This window comes from Pungitius pungitius, chromosome 17 (assembly GCF_949316345.1).
Source record: "Pungitius pungitius chromosome 17, fPunPun2.1, whole genome shotgun sequence".
Classification (NCBI taxonomy): domain Eukaryota; kingdom Metazoa; phylum Chordata; class Actinopteri; order Perciformes; family Gasterosteidae; genus Pungitius; species Pungitius pungitius.
In genome coordinates, this window is record NC_084916.1 from 7,258,219 (window position 1) to 7,279,357 (window position 21,139).

At 42.6% G+C, this 21,139-nt stretch overlaps 3 protein-coding genes across 4 annotated transcripts; all 3 read right to left on the minus strand.

The window, feature by feature from the left end:
• Positions 1-421: 421 nt before the first annotated feature.
• On the minus strand, positions 422-11,069 carry snx27a (sorting nexin 27a). The gene is made up of 13 exons (XM_037473424.2): positions 10,562-11,069; positions 7,868-8,093; positions 7,552-7,744; positions 7,229-7,293; positions 6,686-6,790; positions 6,407-6,485; positions 5,979-6,142; positions 5,257-5,346; positions 3,653-3,802; positions 3,301-3,429; positions 3,010-3,069; positions 2,789-2,837; positions 422-1,884 (listed from the first exon to the last, which is right to left on the minus strand). Exons 1-13 carry the CDS (start codon positions 10,870-10,872, stop codon positions 1,814-1,816), a joined length of 1,692 nt encoding a protein of 563 aa, XP_037329321.1. The 5' UTR covers positions 10,873-11,069; the 3' UTR covers positions 422-1,813.
• Positions 11,070-12,477: 1,408 nt separating this feature from the next.
• Positions 12,478-14,258, minus strand: LOC119218827 (ictacalcin-like). Of its 2 annotated transcripts, XM_037473553.2 has the most exons (4): positions 14,072-14,258; positions 13,684-13,779; positions 12,940-13,085; positions 12,478-12,794 (listed from the first exon to the last, which is right to left on the minus strand). In XM_037473553.2, exons 1-4 carry the CDS (start codon positions 14,241-14,243, stop codon positions 12,654-12,656), a joined length of 555 nt encoding a protein of 184 aa, XP_037329450.1. In that variant the 5' UTR covers positions 14,244-14,258; the 3' UTR covers positions 12,478-12,653. The 2 variants fall into 2 exon arrangements, with proteins under 2 accessions (XP_037329450.1, XP_037329451.1); XM_037473554.2 differs by lacking the exon at positions 13,684-13,779.
• Positions 14,259-17,419: 3,161 nt separating this feature from the next.
• Positions 17,420-19,136, minus strand: s100a10a (S100 calcium binding protein A10a). The gene is made up of 3 exons (XM_037473569.2): positions 18,988-19,136; positions 17,750-17,911; positions 17,420-17,661 (listed from the first exon to the last, which is right to left on the minus strand). Exons 2-3 carry the CDS (start codon positions 17,888-17,890, stop codon positions 17,503-17,505), a joined length of 300 nt encoding a protein of 99 aa, XP_037329466.1. The 5' UTR covers positions 17,891-17,911; positions 18,988-19,136; the 3' UTR covers positions 17,420-17,502.
• Positions 19,137-21,139: the final 2,003 nt, after the last annotated feature.

Sequence of the window (21,139 nt, forward strand, 5' to 3'; positions counted from 1 at the left end):
CACACACCAACAGTGCACGTACACACGACCCAGCACGCTGCAAGGTAACGGACTGAAAGCAAATCATGACTGAATCCAGGCATGAATTAACCATTTTATTGAACAAAAAAAGAAAAGAAAAAAAAAAAGACTACGCTCAACAGCAAATATAGACAGGGACGCAGAGCTCAAACCTGTGCTTTATGTCAGTGTGAGAAAGAAGAACATTACTCTCGCTTTCTGGTTTTGGTTACTGCGAGTGAAGCTCAAAAATGAGTCAGTAATCATGAGCGACAGCAAACTCCTCTCCATTAGTGGGATGGACAAAGCTCTATTTCATTCAAAGGAAATCAATACGTTTACGCACATTGTCTGAGAACAAATAAATTGAAAATCTACCAAGAGAGAAACATGTTGGGAAAAATAACTTAAGTGCTGCTCGAAAAAAAAAAAAAAAAAAAATCTGTGTAAATCTGTCATGTTTAAATACACACAGGTCGCACTGTACCAATGTTGGTGCGGTAAGAAGCAGGCGGGTACCTGCATCGCTAAGTATGCTGGTTGCAGTCACACAACTTTATGCACCATCTACTCTACACACACACACACCCCATCTGTCCACCTGACATGGTTATTGGACAGGCTGAAGAGGAGTGATGCTTCTGGGTCGGTCACAGAGCCTGAGGGATCACTTTGTAGGCTGCTGAGGAGTTTTTCAAGCCTCCAGGTAAATATGGCCTGCAGTCTGCTGCCCTCTGCTGCCTGTTCAAAAATCTGCAACTCAGACATAACTTGTCTTTATGTCCACAATCTGTCAGTCACACTGTACGCCATTCTAAAAACATTTGGCCCATCGAGTCTTAGTTCAAGGGTCCCTCCTCTTCCTCTCAACTCGCACGCTCTGCAAAATACTCACATTAAAACACTGTCGAGGGGAGAAATACACAAACCGAACTAACGGTAGTCTGCCAACAGCGTCTCTTCTCTCTCTAGCGTGGTTAGGCCAGAACAAAAGATGAAAAATTGAAATTTGTTAGAGCAGCAATGCAGTTAGTGTTTCATTGTGTTAGTTCAAGAAACTTTTTTTTATAGCTCTTATATTAATCTATATTTTATCAGAAGATTAACATACACATAATCACGACCCCCCCCCCCCCCCAACTTTCTTTACAGTTGCATTTGTGTGGACTATGTTTTCAGACCAAGGCAGAATACATTTGACCATACGGATTAAAAAAAAAACTGATCTTTTGTTGTTGTTCACGTGTGTAAAGCATCATTTTGCTTTCTTTCTTTCTTTATCACTAACCAATACAGAACTGCCCCCCCCACATCTCTCCATCCGTATTTTGGTCAGCTCAGTTCAGCAGACGAGAGCCGAGGTGTGACCTTCGCCCCGAGCCGATCACTGCTGGACGATTCCGCCTCACATGTTGGCTCCCGCGTGGAGTGGCAATCCATTCGTCGAGGTGCTCCCTTTTCCCGTAGCAGTAGTGACCCGGACCACTCCCACGCTGTGTGTGTGTGTGTCTGTGTGTACACCTCTACAGGTGGCAAGAATCTTCTCGTGGCCTGCCGCACAATGCGGAGTCGGACAACAACGGACGCGCTATGGAGATCTAGTGAATGACATGAAAGTTGGCTCTTGTGTGTGTGTGTCTGGGGTCGGTGGAGTCCAGCTATTCCATTTCAGGGTCGTTTCGGGTCTTTGTTTTTCGGGGGCCGTGAATCGCCTCAGTCTCTCACTGAGGTCGGCGGTTTGTCGATGGGACGCTCTGGGGTGGCTTTGATGATGCAAGTGGACCAGTTCTAGTTCGAGTGATGTCATAGGATTTTAGGAAGTGGCGATCTCTCCCCCCAGGTGGCGCCATCCCTTCTGCTGCGTCTCAAGAGGAGGCAGATACTCTGGAACAGAGAGACGATTCAGAGTCTGAATGACGGGCTTTTCGTCATTCATTTATTTATCTTTAATGCCATGTGACTTATTGCAAACGCAGCCACAACACACATCATTTCATTTTCCCAGAATTCCGACTCTACCTGATTATAAGTGACTGTGATTCAGCAAGTGCCTTAAAGGCATGCTGCAGCCTTCTATTATAAATGGATGTCGACAGCAATCTCTTTTCTCAGTACTCAGCTGATTTGAGTCTCCGTAGCTGCTTCTTCACATTCATTCCTGATGCTGGTTTTGTGCCGTCTCACACGGGACAAATACTTTCAACTTCCTTCTAGTGTGTGTCTCTCTCTCAGAGTTGCCATGATGGTGTCCTACCACGCATCGAAACACAAACACACCAATCTCCTTACAGTAACGAGATAGCACTGGCGTAGAAGTGACTCTTTCCTTAGTGAATTGCTTACTGGGGCTCCAGGGAATCATCCATAAATGCAGCCTTCTCTCTAATTCCTACTTTCTTTGCCTATGCGCAGTTGCTTATAATGCAATAGGAGCTGCCCAAGAGAGATAATGGAACACAAGCAAATCTGGAAGTACCGTTTCAGTAATTAAATGTCACTGACCTTTAGTTAATTATGAACGAGGAAAACGTGAACATTTGTATTTGCCTTTAATACACAAAAAAGCAGATAGCATTGTTAAAACGCTCTCCCTGCACCTGTGCTCTTAGATGGTCAGGTTTTTTTGCATAATTCATGATGCTAGGTGGGAGCAGTCACTCAGTACCATACCTGAATACATATTTATTTATAGATGATATCTAGCCTCTTATCATTCAGTGTTGGTGCTGTAACCGTCACAAACGCTGTTATCACTCTGTATTCAGGACAAAAAATACTTGCTGCCTACCATTGTTGCTGCAGTTTTTGTTGTCTTTGTCAGATGCCTCTTCCTCAACCTGGCACACAAACATCATTACACAATCAATGTCAAATCAAATATTCTGAACACAACTTGTGGGTATTTTTGTGTGAGTAGAAAGAAAAAAAGGTAATGTTGGGCTATGTTTAGAATATCAAACTTTGAGTCATGTGCTTCCCACAATGAAAGAGGAAAGGAGTGGTCCTTACCTGTTTCCTCCACTTCAGCTCACAAAAGACCCGCTCAAAGCACTCGTGCATGTAGTTAAACTGGGAGGAAAAGCAAACAGAATTACAAGTCCAATGCGCCACAAAGTCACAGTGACAGCTTGTTACTACTCTTATCGCACGGGAAGAAAAGTGTGGCGACTGTCAAACCAATAACAACTCATTAGTTCTAACATACTTAAACAGCATCATCTTTTTAATCCAAAGTCCTAAAATATATAAACACACTAAAGAACCAGCAAATCCACGCGCTGACAGTGTGTGCCCACTTACATACGGAGTGAAGATCTTGACCCAGCGAGGCTTCTTCTCTCCCCGGGCGTATTCAAAGCAGAAAGCCATCCCCTCCTCGTCCGTGTCCCAGCGCTGCATCTCGGCCCACTCAAACGCTATCACCTGGTTCTGAGGGAGAGAGGTCACAGCAGGTGAGCTCTGGGCAGAAATATACTTTTTCAGTGTGAAGCTCAACATCGGTTTGTTTCACAGTTCCCTATCTGGGGAAATCCATGATTTAACCTTATTGTACAGTTTTCAGTCAAAAATGCCCCATATGTAAAGAAAGATCTCTATTGTTACCTTGTCGAACTGTATTTCTATATAAAAATGCACACAAACACTGGCTCACCTCCAGCGTGCCGTCCTCGGTACAAGCGTGCAGCTTGAAGTGATGGATGCTGATAGCGGTGATGACATGTCCTTTCCTCCTGGAGTCACAGGAGCAGTGGGGGAAGGCCACTTCGTTGTAGCCCTTGCATGTCCGCAACAGACTCAGGTACTAAAAGGAGTATTAGAGAAGGAACGCTTCTGTCAATCATACTGTGAGTAATCAGGTAACCGCAATACAAATAAGACCAGGATTACATCTCTTTGTACATGTTTGGTTTGTAACAGAAAGAATAATACAGCAATGCTAAGTTTGAGTCACAATCTAGACCAAATTAGATTGATCTAAATAATATTGCTATTTCTATTCCACTACCTCACAATACGGCTTCGTTCAGAATCCTTTGGTTCATTCATGCAGACACTCCCTTTTTTCAAGGATTATAAGTAACAAAACCTTCTGGTTCCGTTCAGTTTCTAATGCAGATGATATACCGTATTTTCGCGACTATAAGGCGCACTTAAAATCCTTTTTTTTCTAAAAAAACGACGCGTGCGCCTTGTAATCCGGAGCGCCGTATATATGGATCAATTGGTTGATCCATACTGGTTAACGAGGATCCATTGGAGGGAAAGTCTGGTGCCAGCAGCCGAGGTAATTCCAGCTCCAACAGCGTATTGTAACGGACTATGTTTTCATGTTCTGGATCGGCGTTGCACTTTACAGAGTTTTGGGATGGTCAGTGAAGGGCGCACAATGTTACGTCACTCATCTTAGTGCCACCTATGGGGACGCGGGGATTGTTGTTGTTTTGGAGAGCGATGGTGTGTTTTTGTTCGGCGTAGGCTACGGCCGACAGTAGCCTGTTTCTCCACAATAAAACCAGAAGATAAGCACATTGTCCAGAGATTCATTAGCGAGAGTCGCTACAGTATATTAAAGCTCGTAGTTGGATGTCGGGATCGAGCTGACGGTCCACCGTCTGTCCCAGCGCTGCCTCTCGGTGCAAGATGCACGAAAGCATTTGCCAAGAATGTTTTCATTAATCAAGAACGAAAGTTGGAGGTTCAGAGATATTGTTAATATCCACATTAACGTTTGAACAACGTTACCATGGGAGTGAACGCTTAATAACGTGATTTAGCACAGCCCGATCTAGTGGATGCATAACGCAGCCCCAGTCTAACGTTTTACTGCAGTATCTCTATTCTATGCGCCTTATAATCCGGTGCGCCCTATATAGGAAAATAGTTCTAAAATCGGCGATTCATTGAAGGTGCGCCTTATAATTCAGTGCGCCGTATAGTCGCGAAAATACGGTAAATGTTGTTGTCTGCAATGAATTTGCAAACATTTGCCAACGTTGTGCAGGGTGGCTGCATAGCTGTGGTGATGAAGTTAAATTCAGACACAGAGAAGCCTTCAGACTCTCTCATTCCACAGTTCGGTCAATGTTCACAGAGCATCAATATGAACTCAACAGCTCTATCTCTGTTTAAACCACTGAAGGGCCTTATTCTTATTTACTTTTTTTGGTAACGTTTTGGTGATGGCTCTGGTCAGCAGGCAAAAAGTGTAGCCACCCCAATCCCCTCCCTGAACAAAGAGGGGTCTGTAGCACTGACCGTGGCCATCTTGCGCTGCTCTGCCAGTTTCTGCAGCTGGTAGGATTTGTCCTCTGTTTTTATGAATCCCTTCTTCACATCTTCCAATGCCTGGTTTGAACAGGGGGATGGTTGGGTGGGAAGAACAGTCACAACACCATCAATTATTCCAGTTCACTGCACAAAAATAATTATACACATAAAAACATTTCACAAAATATATATATATCCTGCCTCAAGTAACCCAGTTCAATCAACACCACAGCGATTACTTTAAAGTGGCTGTAATCAATACCAGCGATCAAATTACAATGTCACTGGTGTAACAACCAGTTTAAACGGATGTTTGGCCGACTTTATCATCAGCAGAAATTGCTGTTATGGTTCACTGAAGAACCTCTCATGCCTAAAAGGCTCCCAGGGTGCGACCTTCATTCTACAGCCGACAGCGTGTAGACTGTTGCCTTTATGTTCCTGTGCATTTCTATTAGATGAATATTTCAGTTCAGACTTGTTTGTCCTTTATGATTGGTGTTGTAGGAGATGTAACTGAAGTTAGGATAAGAAATGTCACCCAAAAACAGATTAACTATTTGGCAAGACTTACCACAGAGCAGGAGGAAATAACATGTATGCATCGACTGTGAATGTGTTTACACTGAACGCAGATGTGACCCAGAGGAACCGGTTTATGCCAGGTCCCCTTTGGTCCACGGCACGTGGGACTCAATTAGTGGCCTTACCTGGTGAAAGCAGTAGTGCAGCGCCAGCGGGTTGTCTCGTAGTAGCTCCTCCTCCTGGAAGCTGAACAACCATTTGCGGAGCGCCAAGCAAGTCCCCGGTACTGCTGACGTGTAGTTCTGCACATAAAGCTTGTGGGGAAACTCATTAGGAACCAGCTTCCGCACTGCAACAGATAATAGAAAGGATAGGGTGGAGGAGGGGTATGAAAAGGGAAGGGGGGTCAGTGCAGTCGCTAGGAAATAATTCATTCTGGCCTGTACAAAATGACCTGGCCTTGCCGTCTGAAACTGTGCACACCCCTAGGCCCAATGAATTAGAGCAACCAGGTCTTTATTTAGAGAACTGTGATAAGTAAACAAAACAAGGCTTGAAATTAGACAGGACATGTGAAACACTCGTGTGCAGCGTGTGCACATTAAGGTCTTACCAAAGGAGTGGTTGATGACTTCAAAAAGGGCAAAGTAGCTCGCCATAATACTGTCCATTCCGACCTTCATCACCAAAGCCTTCAGAAGACACAGTCAGTTACATCAGAAAAACATTGTTTGACCATTTTTATTGCACCAAAAAAAGGAATCTGTGTGTTTTTCCTATTAGCATGAATGCATGGTCCGCTACCCTGGAATACCAAACCAGTAGATACGATTTGACCTTTGCGATAGAAGTGTGTGACAGCATGATCCCAGCAGATGTCATGTGACATTACCTGGTACACTTGATCGGTGGTGCTGTTCTTGCGTACTCTGACGGAGATGGTGGTCTTGTCCGGCAGGGCTATCCGCAGCTCTACATCGGTCACCCCGTTGTAGTTCTGCACAGCGAAGGGTCACATAATGAGAACAGCAGATGCTGAATGCTCCATTTTCTGTAGGACTATAACAAAAGACCTAACTACTAATAGCATACTCCGTAGCACTGAAAGACTAAAAGAGGTTGACGGATATATTCAAAACTTTATCACAAGTTTCAAATTCCCCAAAAAAGTCTTGACTGTTCTAAAATGGATACATAATAGCAAATAAATACACCTGTAACCATACAACCTGTAGTTTATATGACAGACTGAATTTTGAAAAGCTGGGTGTCGATGCCCTGCAGAACCCGTCAGTTACAAGACAAACATACTTGGGAGAAAGTTTGGAAGGACACCGTAAAACGTTAGAGCTACAACTTATCAAAGCTCACTGAAATAGCTAATGCCAAATGCATTAAAAACCATAAAAGAACAGAAATGAATACGATTTCTTACCTCATCTGATTCAGAGAGAAACTCCTGCATGATGTCACTCTCCCCGACCACCCGCACAGAGCAAACTAGAGGCCGATACAGATGGAGATGAAGAGCGGAGGTCAGGGTAACTCATTTGAGCTTCGCTTGGATTTATAGTATTCAATGTATGACAGAAAATTAAATCACAGCCCTAACTACATTATTTGTACACATTCAATTATTTCTTTCTGTTCTTTTTTTATGGCTATTAAAGACGGCTCACAACGTTTCGTGGTACTTGTACTTCCCCCGTGGAAAAAGTAATTCATCTCAAACAACGTGTGGATTCTGTATCAGCCTACCTCGCTCGAGATATTCCTCCAGGCCTCTGCGGCGAGCGTCCAGCTGCTGTTCGGACAAGGAGAAGGGCCATTTACCCGGGAGCTTTGGGAAGTTGAAGTTAGAAAATTCCCTCTTGAGGTTCTGGTGCAGGATGGCAAACTCCCGGTAGCGCTTTGAGCACAGCTGTCTACCGGACATGTACACGTTGTACACCTGTGGCCATTAGGATAAAGACAAGACAAGCTTCTTCAATACCAATTTCAATATTATTAGTTTGAGGGGCAGCCGCAAGTGGCTTTTAAATAAATAAAGCTTGTGTGTCAGATTGGTACCCACCACAAACCTCTCCGAGTGCTGCTCTACGTGTTTGTATGTGGGAATGGAGATGGGCACGGCCTGCTTGTCGCTGTAGTCGTAAGTGATTTGGACCTCATCTCCTCCTTCCAATCCATCGGCGTCCTGAGCCGGTACAGACAGCACAGCCAGGACCAGCTCCTTCTCCCCTGCACGGATGAGGTCCACCACCTGCTTGTGGGTGGCACCTTCCACACTCACACCATTCCTGGAGGGGGAGTAAGAGCAAGAGAAACGGGGGAGGGAGGAAGGAAGGAAGGAAGAGACAGAAGGAAAGTTGACTTTTGAGTTTAAAAACCCTCTTTTCCCACCATTTCGTCATACGATGAATTATTGTTTCAACGTTAGATGAATATAATAAAAATAATAACAGTCATCACAGCGCTGCACTGCACACAAACATAACCGGGCAGCAAATATGCATCCTGCTCGCTTGACTAATCATTGTGTCTGGTGGTGTCAGCGCATTTTGTCCTCCATTGAGAAAACACAATGTTGGGAGTGCTGAGTAAGTAGGTCAGTTCTAATGTCCCCCTGTCCTTTGGTGCTGTGAGACACCTCCCTTCTTGGCTTTGCAGAGGCCAGATGGCTCCAGCATCAGGTGTCTCTGCTAATCGCCCTAAGATAAAACAGTGGGCAGACACAGGTGAAGCCTGAGCATGCAAGAGTCCAAGCACCAGTCTGTCCACCATATGCCATGTCCTTCTCATTGCTGTTAAAATGTTTGATCCGTCTAGTATCACGGATCAAATTGGGAACGAATCTAACGGACAAAGAGGGCGTAGATGAAAATGGCCAACAATGGAAGGAATTGGAATAGAAATCAACATGACGGCATTCCTCAGAGTTGTTCAACCGGACAGCAAAGGAGTAGGTGGTGCCCAAACAGATAAAAGGAGAAGTTTTGCTCTCAACACTAATCTGATCCCATCATCCTCTTATTAGACAAAACAGCAGCAAAGCAACATCTGCCAGAAAGGTGCCACAATAGCCCCAAAAATAGGTGGGAAGAAAGGAGTTATTTACTCCATAAAATATTGGAAACAGTGGGTAAGCGCTGTTATAATTATAAATGGCCTAAAGTCTAATGAACAGCAAACATAAAAAAGTGAAAACAAACTTGAGCAAAGCAAGCAGCTATTTAAATAATTTAATATGATAGTGATTATTTTCTCTGAATAATACATCAAATAAAAGAAAAATGATTAGGTTATATAAGATCAAAACTTGTGTTAGGAAAAGCCTTAATAAAACTTAATGAGACTTTACAAAAGGTGAAAGTGAAAAATATTATTCTACAAAAACTAGACAGAGTAGATAAGTATACTACTATACTATACTAGTTGAGTCAAGAAACTCAAATAAAAAAAAAATCAAATGTTTGCTTGTTATCACCAGTGAAGGAGCATTGTTCACAACATGATGCTGACGTTTGACATACCTAAATCGGCTGACTTTGTCTTGCGTTTTTGCTAAATGTTGGAGCTGGTTAATAAGTCACATGATAAGTACTGGTATTGTCACATGACCACAGAGAGCGTGAACGTGGAGTGGAACTTTTTTGATGCCTCAGCAAGTCGACGTTGATTATTGTTCCTTGTTTTCAGGTTTCTCTTCTCCCTTTGTTGAAGTGTATCCTTTGACTCAGTCACAGTAGTACACAAACATGTTGAAACTGCTCAAATCCTGAAGTTAAAGCTTATAGGACGCGCGCACACACACACACACACACACATCATAATTATACACCATTCGTTACTATTAACATAATGCCAGCATTTTCCTTTAATTAAGTAGGGAAAGTTAATGATTTTTTGGTTTAATCATGACTTTTTAGAAATCCATTTAAGCAGGTGAACTGAGGGAGAATCTGCAGCAACAGCATTTCCTTTTTGATAAGTATAATTTATTAGAGGTCTTACTAAAGTTATAGGTTAAAAGATAAGTTTAACAAATGTTTTTTTTCCTTAAGTTCTCGACAAGGGACATTAATTATTATTGTCATTGGTTAGAACTTCAAGTCATGTATATCGAAGCAAATTATTTACATTAGTTGTACATGAACAATACAAAACCAGAGACTAACTGTACCGTGTCCACAGCATGTATTTAACAAGGTGTGTATCTTCAAGACAAGATGCGTGGACACACAACATTAACGTTAGCTAATTAGATATCAAGTTTGCGCGACACCATTGGCGCCCACGGTCTTCGGCCAGGGTCAAAATACGCAACCCTTCAAACATGCACGCAACAAAAACGATGTCAACAAGACGGTCGTTTCTTTTCCCGTCGTTACGACCCGGCGGAGAGCAGCCGCGGCGCAGAGTGAAGCTAAACGCCGCGTTAGCTTGCCGGCTGGCTGAGCTAGCGGAGACTAATCAACATGCAGGGCTTGTTGTCCCACTTATGTAAGCTGGTTAGCTTCCTACACAACTCTCCTGCGTTAGCTCGCTGCGGCTACACCTCCCCAAGACGTGTTTAGTTACGTCCAGCCGTAACCGGGGCAAATAACGAGCTAGCCGGGTGAACGGATCACGTTTCTTCAGTTGTCATAACAGACAGGTGACGTCGCGTTGCGGGTGATGGCTCGCGTTAACACAGGGGCTAAGTCAGGTAGCTAGCCCCGTAGCGGCTAACTACCTGGCCGCGTCGAACCGAAGGAGGCTGACTTACACTTCCAGGATCCGGTCGCCCTTTGAAATCCCGGCTCGGTCCGCCGCTCCTCCGGGCAAAACTGCGCTAACGTGCTGGAGAGGAGCGTACAGCTCCCCGTTGATGCTGCGAAGCTGCCCCCCTTCGCTCACTTGACCGCGGACGTTGAACCCGTAGCCGGACTCGGACTTGACGATCCTCACCATCCGCGGACCCGACGTGGCGTTAACCACACCGCCGGCTGTGTTCTGGCCCGCAGAACCGACGACCGGACCGTTGCGCGATGCCGAATGGGGAGCCGACCGAGTCTCGTCGTCTTCTGCATCCGCCATCTTATCCAAAAGGCCCCGAGCCCCCCTTTTACAATCGGTGTCTTATCGTAAATTCAAAACAACACTGGAGCTCCGTCCCGCAGAGAGCGTTAGCGCCACAGAGCGCCGTTGATAGCCCGCCCCTCGGTAGCCTGCCGCGGCCCCACAACGTGACCGGCCGGAGGCGTCACTCAAAAGTCTGCTTTGTTTATCTGCTCGATGCTCGAAGTTTTTCATCATGGAACAAAAAAACAAAAGAAAACTACACACGGATTATTGGTTATTTTTAAACTTCATTCGTTATTTTTTCTAGAAGTGACCATTTTTAAACTTGTATTTTTAATTTAACTGATATTATAAAAATTATATATTATAGATCTCAAGAATTGATGTCAATAGCGGATATTATTTGGTTTCTGCTCAGAACCCATTTTAGTGGAACTATCATTACTAATTTATTATCAGGGAATTGTGATCTGTGTGTTAAGACAATGTTGTTGTAAGGCTTCCCTATACTTCAGTGACACACATCACTGAGTCATTGTGGACTAGAGTCCAACACATTGATGTTGATTAAGGAAAGGACAAAGTCTACAGGCAAATAAACTAATTCCAATCATAAATGGACACTTAAAAAGACATAGTAGCACCAAAGCTACATTTAAAAATACTTGATCTGAAGCCCTTTCTCATTTTCTCAACCAAAGAAACTACAATTTGAGTATAATGTTAAAGTATTCTGCTAATCCATGTGGTAATCCATATACATTTTATACATCAATCCATCCATACCCCTCGCTACATCCTCTCATCCAGGCAGCCCGTTCTGACGAGAGGCGGGGTAACCAGCTATGGGCGCCAGTCTCGCTCTAACACACACAGACGACTGCATTCACAGTCACACCTATAGGGGCCATTTAGAAGGCCTTAGGCTGTGCACAACGTAACTGGGGCACTCACATGAGAGTCACACACAGGAAAACATGCAGAAAAGCATATAGATTTAAACCCAGGACCCGTGGGGGGGTCTCCACCATTGAGCCATTGTACGCATCATATTTGATATATTTGAATAGAATTGTCATATATTGACAACTCTGCACGTTTAACGTAATTTCCGAAAGCTCAATGTAGTGGAGTCCATGATTAAACAAAACACCCAGCTAAAGTTACAATAGTATATTAAAACCATAAAGCTATAATTAAAAGAGTAATGACGAATACCAAAATGTACGATTAAAAGTACGATAAAATCAGCCTGTATAACAACACCTAAAGTTTGCCAATTGATAACAATAAATAAGTAATTCCTATGCACAATAAGCTATTACAATATAATTAAGGCTTTAACATAAAATCGTACAACATTAGGTTATTTACAAGCTAAAGTCCTCAACCAAGGTTTAAATAGAGGGCTTTATTAAATGACATCCTTTCCTTCGTAACCTGTGGTTATATTGTTCCTTTCCTGAAGTTAAACCAGCTGTAATCTCATTGTCAACAGCACTTCAAGTGTTTCATAAGCGTACTTATGCGAACTGAACTATATGCCCTGACACGTCTGTGCAACTATCTAATGTTGTCATAAATATTATTCCCCTGACCACACAGTAACAGACAAAGGGCTTTCGAGTGTTTCAAAGAAATATGTTTATTTCATTGTGCGTTACAATATAATATTTTGCGCCTTCATGTTGATTTAGTTAATAGGAGATATTTATTCCTCAACAGAACGGCGGTCACGGGATCTCGTTCACAGGAGGGCAGCTCTCTGTGCTGGCCCCAAGATGGCGCTTGGATCCCTATTTTTTGCAGAAGTGTTCGTGGCACAGCACGGTGAGGCAGCTGACCATGTTGGAAAACTCTTTAAAGTCCACACTGTTGTCCTGGTTTGAGTCCAGGCCCTTGAAGAGGCGGTCCACCGCCGCCTGGTCATTGGTTTTCTGCAGGTGAGAAAGGCAGAGGAAAGAACATGTTTTGCAACCTGTAGAGTTCTACTGGCTGTGATGCCGTACACCTTCTTCCAACAACATTCACCGATCCCGACGCAACCCCCATGGACAGTGGAGAGGTCAAAAGGTCACTCACCCCGAGCAGATCACCAAATTCATTCTGCAGCAGCTCTTTCAGCTCCCCCTTAGTCAGGGTGTGCCGATCCCCCTCCTTGCCTGCGTATTTATCAAAGACGCCGATGAGGAGGGCCATAGCCTTCTGGATGTCTGACATGATGATTGCTGGTTGAAAGGGACAGAAAGAGTAACTTGTTCAGTTTGACACCAGATATGTTCCCCCATGTCCCTCATGCCCTGCTGCATTGCTGTGGTTGCACAGGTGAAGGTCAGATTGGCCAGTACTTTCCCTAAATAGCTTCAGGCCTCACGCGCTGAAGAAGTTGCTAAAGCACGATGCTCTCTTTTAATGCTGCAGTGGCTCCAACTAAAGTCAAAGTCTAGGTCTGGTAGTGTTCACAGACGATCCTGTGGTATTGTGGGTACATTTGGAATGTTAACAATGGGCGGCATTTATTAGCAACGTGAGAGAATGTTTTGGAGGGAATGAAAAGGGAAAACATCTGATATTCAAGTCTGCTTCACTATTTTAGCTTTTGACTCCTACCGGGGCTTAAGTACCTAATGTATATGCATACACAATAATTGTTATTATAAATATATATATACACTAATTGGATTGATTACGGCGTTTTGTGCAGCAGGCATTGGCTGACATCATAGTTTTGTCTTTTAAGTCAAGACATCGTTATGGCAACAGCCAAACCCCTCAAAGTTAACTCAGTCCAACTAAAGGCAAAGAAGCAGGCCAAGACTCGATTACTTTCCACTGACGTGGTGAACCCCAGAGAATTGGTTCTGCTTTCCTCCTGACTCACGTGGGGCTGCTCCCTCTCTGGGGTGTGGCGAGCCGAGGAGACTGGCGGCAGAGGGTTTGTAAACACGTTGGAATCGTGCGAGCAAAACAAATTCCACATTTCTGTCTGTTTTTCATTTAAAGCCGATTCACAAGAATGCACGACTGAAAGGACATTCCAGACCAAAGTTATCCAAACAACATGAAGTAAAGGAAAAAAACAACAAATAACCCTAAATGCACAGTGAACTTTGAAGATGTGTTGTGTTCACAAGAATATCCTCTCGCAAAAAGTTTTTGTTGCATTTATTTAAGTGAGCGAATTAAATCAGACAAACAGATGTTTTCTACTCACCAAAGCTGATTCGAAGAGACCGGGAGTAAAAGTCAGAGTAGTGATGTAGTGATGGAAAAGGATGCAAGGGATGCTTTATAGTCCACCACACCTTCCTCCCTCCCTTCCTCCCTCCCTTTTCATCTCCAACCACTCCCACGTCTCTCCTCGTGCCCTGTTGGCATGTTGTCATTTCCTAAGTTATTTTTTAAGAAACAATGGATTTATTATTGTTGCTTAGCAAATCACCATGAGACTGCCGATGGTTGTGGGTGCTTGTTGTTTGGCAGTCTGCTTTCAGTCGTTACACACTTGATTTCTACAATAAGTAGTCAGATAAATGCATTAAAAACAATCTCTCTAATGTCACAAACACAAATATATAGGTTAACTCGTAATTACTGCTATTAAGACTTTAGAGAACATTAAATATAAAGAGGAAGTGCATCAGTGAGCTGCATCGTCTTTTTCAAAGTGAAAAAGGCTTGTTTTTAACCTCCTCATGCTAGTTACAGCTACAGTATAATTTCAGCCAATTTAGTTATTTGCTAGAATTTTCAAGAGCATTTTCCACTTTTGGATACAATCCAAATGTAAGACATTAGTTGTTGTTGTTTTTTTTCCAGATAAAAATACTTTACACAGAACATTAACTGACCAGCTGTTCATAACCTGCATGACATCTGCAGTTCTCTTTTTTTGTTGAAGATGTTCTGTAAGCTGATGAATTAAAGGATGCAGGAGTTATTATGTGGACTGAATCACTACTTGTATTGATGTGGTCACATGCTGCTCTATTTAGAAACTAAAAAATCCACAGCTCTAGATAGAGTGAGAGGCAAATGCCGAATCTGTTTTGAAATGTTTTAAGTAGGTCTTTTTTTTTCTCCATAGAACAATTAACTTTAGTCTTTGTACATTGGTGTACATTTTCAATCACCACTGACTTTCCCTAAAGATCAAGACCAAATGAGACCTTTGCTGCAAAGTGCATCAAACCAATGAATAATTTTGTATATTTACAGCTAAATGTGGAGAATTCTTCTTGTACTTGTGTATTGTACGGACTCATTTCTTGTGTTTTTGTGCATATATTTGTCCATTTTCATTTAATTGTTGGAGATGCACATGATTCCAAAATGAAAACATTTGGGCACAGTGACTCATTGTTATGATCCTGAGTGGGTCCTCTCTTCCTTGCAATTTTGTGGTGGAGGCAGTGACTCAGAAGCATCGTCCCTGCCCATGAGTCATGCTGCAGAGACCGGGAATCAGAGACATGAGAATTATCACTGTGGCAACTCGCGATGTGTGTGTGGCCAGTTGCATGACTTGAGATATCAAAGGTCTTTTCCTGTCTCTCCCTTTGGTCTGAGTGCAATTGTTTTGGTCTCTAATTAACAACTTCAATGAAGGTTCAGTAGTACTGATCATAGGTTGTTCTTCTGCAACTGGATTTAAGATTTCTACATTAGGACACTGTGTTTTTTCATTGTGTGGAAGAAGTTGCTCAAACATTTTTCCTGTCCTCCTGCCTGCCCCTCTTACTCAATCAGATTGACCAAACAGGGAGGGCCGTATCCTTGGAAACCACATTTTATCCAGCTCTGACTAACATGAAACTATTTGCAGTCATCGGATGTTAACAGCCAACATTAAGGATGCGGTTACTCTGACGCCATCTGGTGGTCACACGGAAGTACTCTAGAAAGCCCACAGTCACAGGGTCTCTCCTCTCGCCTCACACTACCACCCACAGCACTTTTTAACTTAACATCCACACAGCGTAGTCATTATGAGTCTCCACAATACATCCTGTGGGTCCTTCAGAGGACTTTAACCAGACGTTTTATTTCAACAGTATTTTAAAGACAGGGAAAGTTAGGGAATGACAAGGAACAAAATGTTTTCTCACATCTAAGTGACCGCAAAGAGTTGTCTTGTTGTCTTACCCGCTGCAACACAATCGTTTGATGTAATTCTCCATGCGTTCACAAACCGGATGTTGGAAAGGTTTGGTGGGTTCAGAACATTGCTTATTGTTTAACAAATGGAATTGTCTAGGGCTGTTCTTCCTGTGTGTATGTGTGTGTGTGTGTGTGTGTGTGTGTGTGTGTGTGTGTGTGTGTGTGAGTGTGTCCAAAGAAGGTGCGGCAGGCTTTCGCAAACGTTTGCTTATCTCTGAAGGCCAATCATTGCACATCGTTCAATGTGTGTCAGTCGATCCTCACAAGTCATAGGGCTCTCTTCATGCCTGGAGAGAGAGAGCTATTCTTGCAAACAGATGATGCATGTATGAAGGCCACGTGATGAACAAAGCATGGACCATTTGTCGATGAGTTCAGTGCACCCCTGGATTTACAGAAAAGAGAAAACCACCAAGTGGGAAATCCTGTCTGCAAACTCAGCTGCGAGTCACATGGGTGTGGTGCTTGTTTAAACAAAGGGGGGCAGGGGGGGCAGACAGACACACACCCTCGCACTTTGTAACCTAGCAACTTGAATGTTTTTCCTGTAACTAGGCACTTTGGTAGTCCACAGTACGACGGCTCTGCCTGAGGAAGGTGTGTCCAGGGCTCAGGAGCATAAAGCTCATATATTTCGCCCTGGGTTTTGTCTCCCAGGCCTTTTCTCTGGCAGTTCACTGAGACATCACTGAGATTGGAAGACCTTGACCTCAATGGTTGCTCCCTTAATTGCAGAATATATATTGTTATAATGTATGACTAAAACATTTGATTGGAGGAGATGGTCATTGCCAGAAAAGAGCCAGAGAAGAAGAGACTTTATTTTAGAGAGGAATAAAAGTATCTCTTGAGTTCAGGGTCAGAGGGAGGGATTTTACTGGTCCTCTCTCTGGCGTCCCCCAGCCTTTCACCAGAGATAAAACAACATGAGAGGTATTTGGTGGAAACATTGGTGTACTGACGCGCTGTGTGACACGTGACTCAACATTACTACACCAGGCTTGAGAACGTCCTGTTCAACCCAATCAATTGACAAGAATGCCACAATCTTTATCCATTAACAAAGCAACCGACCATCTGTGAAGCATGAAGCGTGACTCAGAAAGGTGCGTTCCCGAGCAGAACATTCTGCACATTCCTCACAGCAACGATAAGCAGGACCTTGTAGAGCTGAGAGGGAGGGGCTCGTCTGCGCTTTTACACACAGGAAAACTGAAATTACAGGTGGGGGTTACAGCATCATTTCCTAGTGTTGATGGCATATTGATCTCCAGGGTGTGTAGCACAATGGAACACATGGTGAGCAATAACAAAGGCCATTCTGTTCATTTTTATATTCATTATAGAAAAAACACACAGGCAGAGGTGCTCTGATGTTTAAATAACCACCAGACACAACAGGTTTGAAATTCGTCATTGTATTTAATGAACAAAATTATCTTTATACAAATCTAAATGCTTTTTTTTCTTTGCAGATGTTACCATTTACTTCTTGCCCATTTTCATTTCCCTCTGATAGCACTGCTCACAGGCAATAGAAAGTCCGACAACCAGGGAAACAAACTCCTCGAAGTCAACCTTGCCATCACAGTTGCTGTCCAGATCCTTCATGATTTTGTCCACTGCAGCAGGGTCCTTCTGAGACTGGGTGGAAAAAGGGTTGTGGTGTGAGCTTCAACGTGAACACTTTGTGCCGCATTTAACAAATCAACATGTCTAAGACCCTTCTCACCTTGAGGAAGGTAGACAGCTCGTTCTCCATCAACTCCCTGAGCTCTCGTCGGCTCAGGGTGAAGCACTTGCCGTCCTTATTGGCGTAGCGGTGGAACACCTTGATGAGTGACTCCATGGCCGTTTCCAGTTCTGAAGGCATGGCTGCTGAGATGAGTTCGGACTGGGGGGAAAAACGTTCAAACAGAGAAGGAATTGAAATTGAGGAATGAGAAATAGTACCAAAGAGTTTAGCTGGACAAGTTCAGGTTCAACTTGAGAAGAATATAAAAGAGGTGTTTTGTTTTGTGGTTCTTGAATATACTGATGAGTTCATCTAAGGGCACGGCTGAGTTCACAAGGCAGCTGATCCCTTCTGTGTAAACAGTCTCCTTCTTTTGCAAGAAACAGAAGCTTGGTGGACACACATTTACCATCTGCCACCTCCTTTAGAGGATCTCATAGAGAAACGATTTTACTGTAAATACTCAGTAAAATACTGGCTGCCACATGCATCACCCACGAGTGAACTGAAGGTCAAATTCTGTTTTGGAGAAGTGGACAGTTCCATGATATTTTAGGAGGACGTTGTGCAACTCATGAATGGAGGATGCACACCTTTCTCACCACCTCATCGCCCTTCCACACAATGTGTAACACTCATGAGTGTGAGGTCTGTCATTATAGGTTATGAATGTTATACAAAAACAACAGAAACCACAAAACTCAAAAGAGTCTGCGCCGTCTCCGACTGTTGCTGCATGAGTACAACAGCACAAAAGGAGAAGTGGGAGGGAAAACAGGGGCTGGGTTATAAGAGCGAATGGAAAACTTCAGCTGAATGAGGGGAGAAATGTTCAGACACACAAAATGGTGGTTGTGCAGCAAAGACACTTTTTCCACAGAGTCCAGCCACACCCTTCTGTGGACCATATAGGCCATAAGGACCCAACAGGGTTGACATTACACAAAAAGGACAACGCAGTCGAGTAAGATGTCAGTGAGCTTATTATCAGCTAGATGTGTACTACTTTTATAATAAACAAGCAAGAACTCAAAATTTAGGAAAGGTGAACAGGACAATCACATGACTACATTGCGACTACAATCCTTCAATAAATAGAAGGAAAGAATACTTCTAAAATGCAGTGAAATGATGATGTAACAGAAATCATATTCAGAATACAGGCAAACTTTGATTGGAAGATTAGGGATCTCATTGATCTTCAGACCGGACCGGTGCATAGCGATAGTTCTTACCGTGCAGGGCGGGACGTCGTCGGCAGATGAGAGGTGGGAATGTTCGCAGTTCGGGAATATTCGCAGGTTTTATAGTCCGACGCCGCCCTGCTGAGCAGTGAGTCAAACGGCGGAGTGTCAGTGGGCGTCGACGCACGCAGATTAAGTTCAGGAGATGTTGGACTAACTCAGAGTGCTTCTTCAATAACACTATCATGGCGATAAGCCTATTCACGGGTGATAAGTATATGGTGACAAACACAGAACACAGGGACTCGTAGAAGCCTGATCGACTTATGCACACTGCAGCGGGATTACTGATCGACTAATCGATCAATCGCACTTCACATTACACACGTTCTTGGGCGAGACGTCAGTTCCCGTCACCTTGAAACTGGTGTGTTGCAATGCAAGATTGAAACGTTCAGCCGGCGGTTCAGTCCACTGATGTTGAATAGCAGAGGGAGTGAGAGAGAGAGAGACTCGTCAGTCACACGCGGTGGAGTTAATGAATGGGCTCGATATGATCTCCAGCTTTGTTTCGGACACACCAAAGTCTCTCAGTGGATGAAACAATGTGCAGAAGATCCACAAGTCCAGTCATCAGTTAGACGAATTACATTTCATATAGTTTTTAGCCTATTGCTTTTTTGGTTTTAGTTCACTTTTCTTTCTTTTTATTGTTGCATGTTGCTCTTCATTTGCTCCTTGAACCCAGGAGTAACTGCGTACATTTACTTTTAGGTATTTAGGTACAATTTTGAGGTAACTTTTCCTTTATTTGGTATGTTTTTATTTTTACCATATTACATGCCACATTCAGATTGATAATGCGACATGTAAACACGTATACGTTTTAATATTATGAAATAAATAAGACGTGTTCATTTCATTTTTAAGGGTAAGTTCACAAGCTACCACAATATTAAAGGCCATTATCCATTAAGATCCATTATCACACCAATAATCATAACTAAATAATATCATTACCTCGGTCATAAAGTGAGCAATTTTTCAGAACGACAACTTTTACTTTTGGTTAAATATATTTATTTTCTAATTCTTTGTACTCTTACTAAGTAAAACCAGTAAATACATGGCTCTTACTTCTCACAGTATCTCTGCACTTTGAGCTGTTCTGCCCTCTGGTGGCCGTAACTGAAACTGCTCAAATTGGGCAAACTGACAGACTGACAAGCAATTACATTTAATAAAATATTTCAAATAAATCATAGCTACCTCTTTAACGAAGTTGTATTCTCCTTTCATGCTGAGATTTCTATCATTTCTATCAAAACATGAAAAAAAAGACTTAAACCCTCCATTTGGAGCTGGTTCGATTGACTATTATGTTTATAGTTTCTCCTAATGTGGACATATATGAAAACCACGAAAACCTTGTTGGAAATACTGAAAATATTGATGGGGTCTTGACTCTGCATTACGGGCAAGAATGTACACTGAATAATGAAATAAACATATAAAAAATTAAGAAAAGCATTGGTTTTACCCTTTGAATTTAATCTGATACAAGCAATTGTCATTCTATTGTTGCACTGCACGTAAATTCAGCCTTGTTGAAATTTTCTCCACTCTAAAAAATGTAACCAATGGTTACTCAAATTGTGGCAACAAAGTGACAAATAATATAATTGAGTAGAATTCAATTAATAGAGCTTTGCGTAAAATCAATACAAATCAATTTCACAAGGAAAATTAATTAATGTTTACTTATCAAAAGTAATTTATATTGACTGGATATTTGGGTGTAATTGACTTGTATTTCAATATTTGACAGAAATTAATTTACATTTACATATTTGAGTGAAATTGAGTGTTATATACTACTAATCTTGGTCAAATTGAATTTGATTTACTGAATAAAATAAGTTATATCAACTCACATTCTAAGTTAATTCAATACATTGCTATTGCCCTTCTGGACTTAAATGAATTGTTTAAATTCATTCAATTACATTACGTGTCACTTTGTTGCCACAATTTTTCTATGTCTAATTCACTCAATACATTTGCGTAACAGAAAACTTAAGTTAACAAACAGATCATCATGCATAAGTACAGCAAGTGAACATTTATTTGTGCACATTTCTATAAATACGTACGGGAAAAGCTGCACTAAATGAGCATGGTTTATATACATTTGAACACAAAG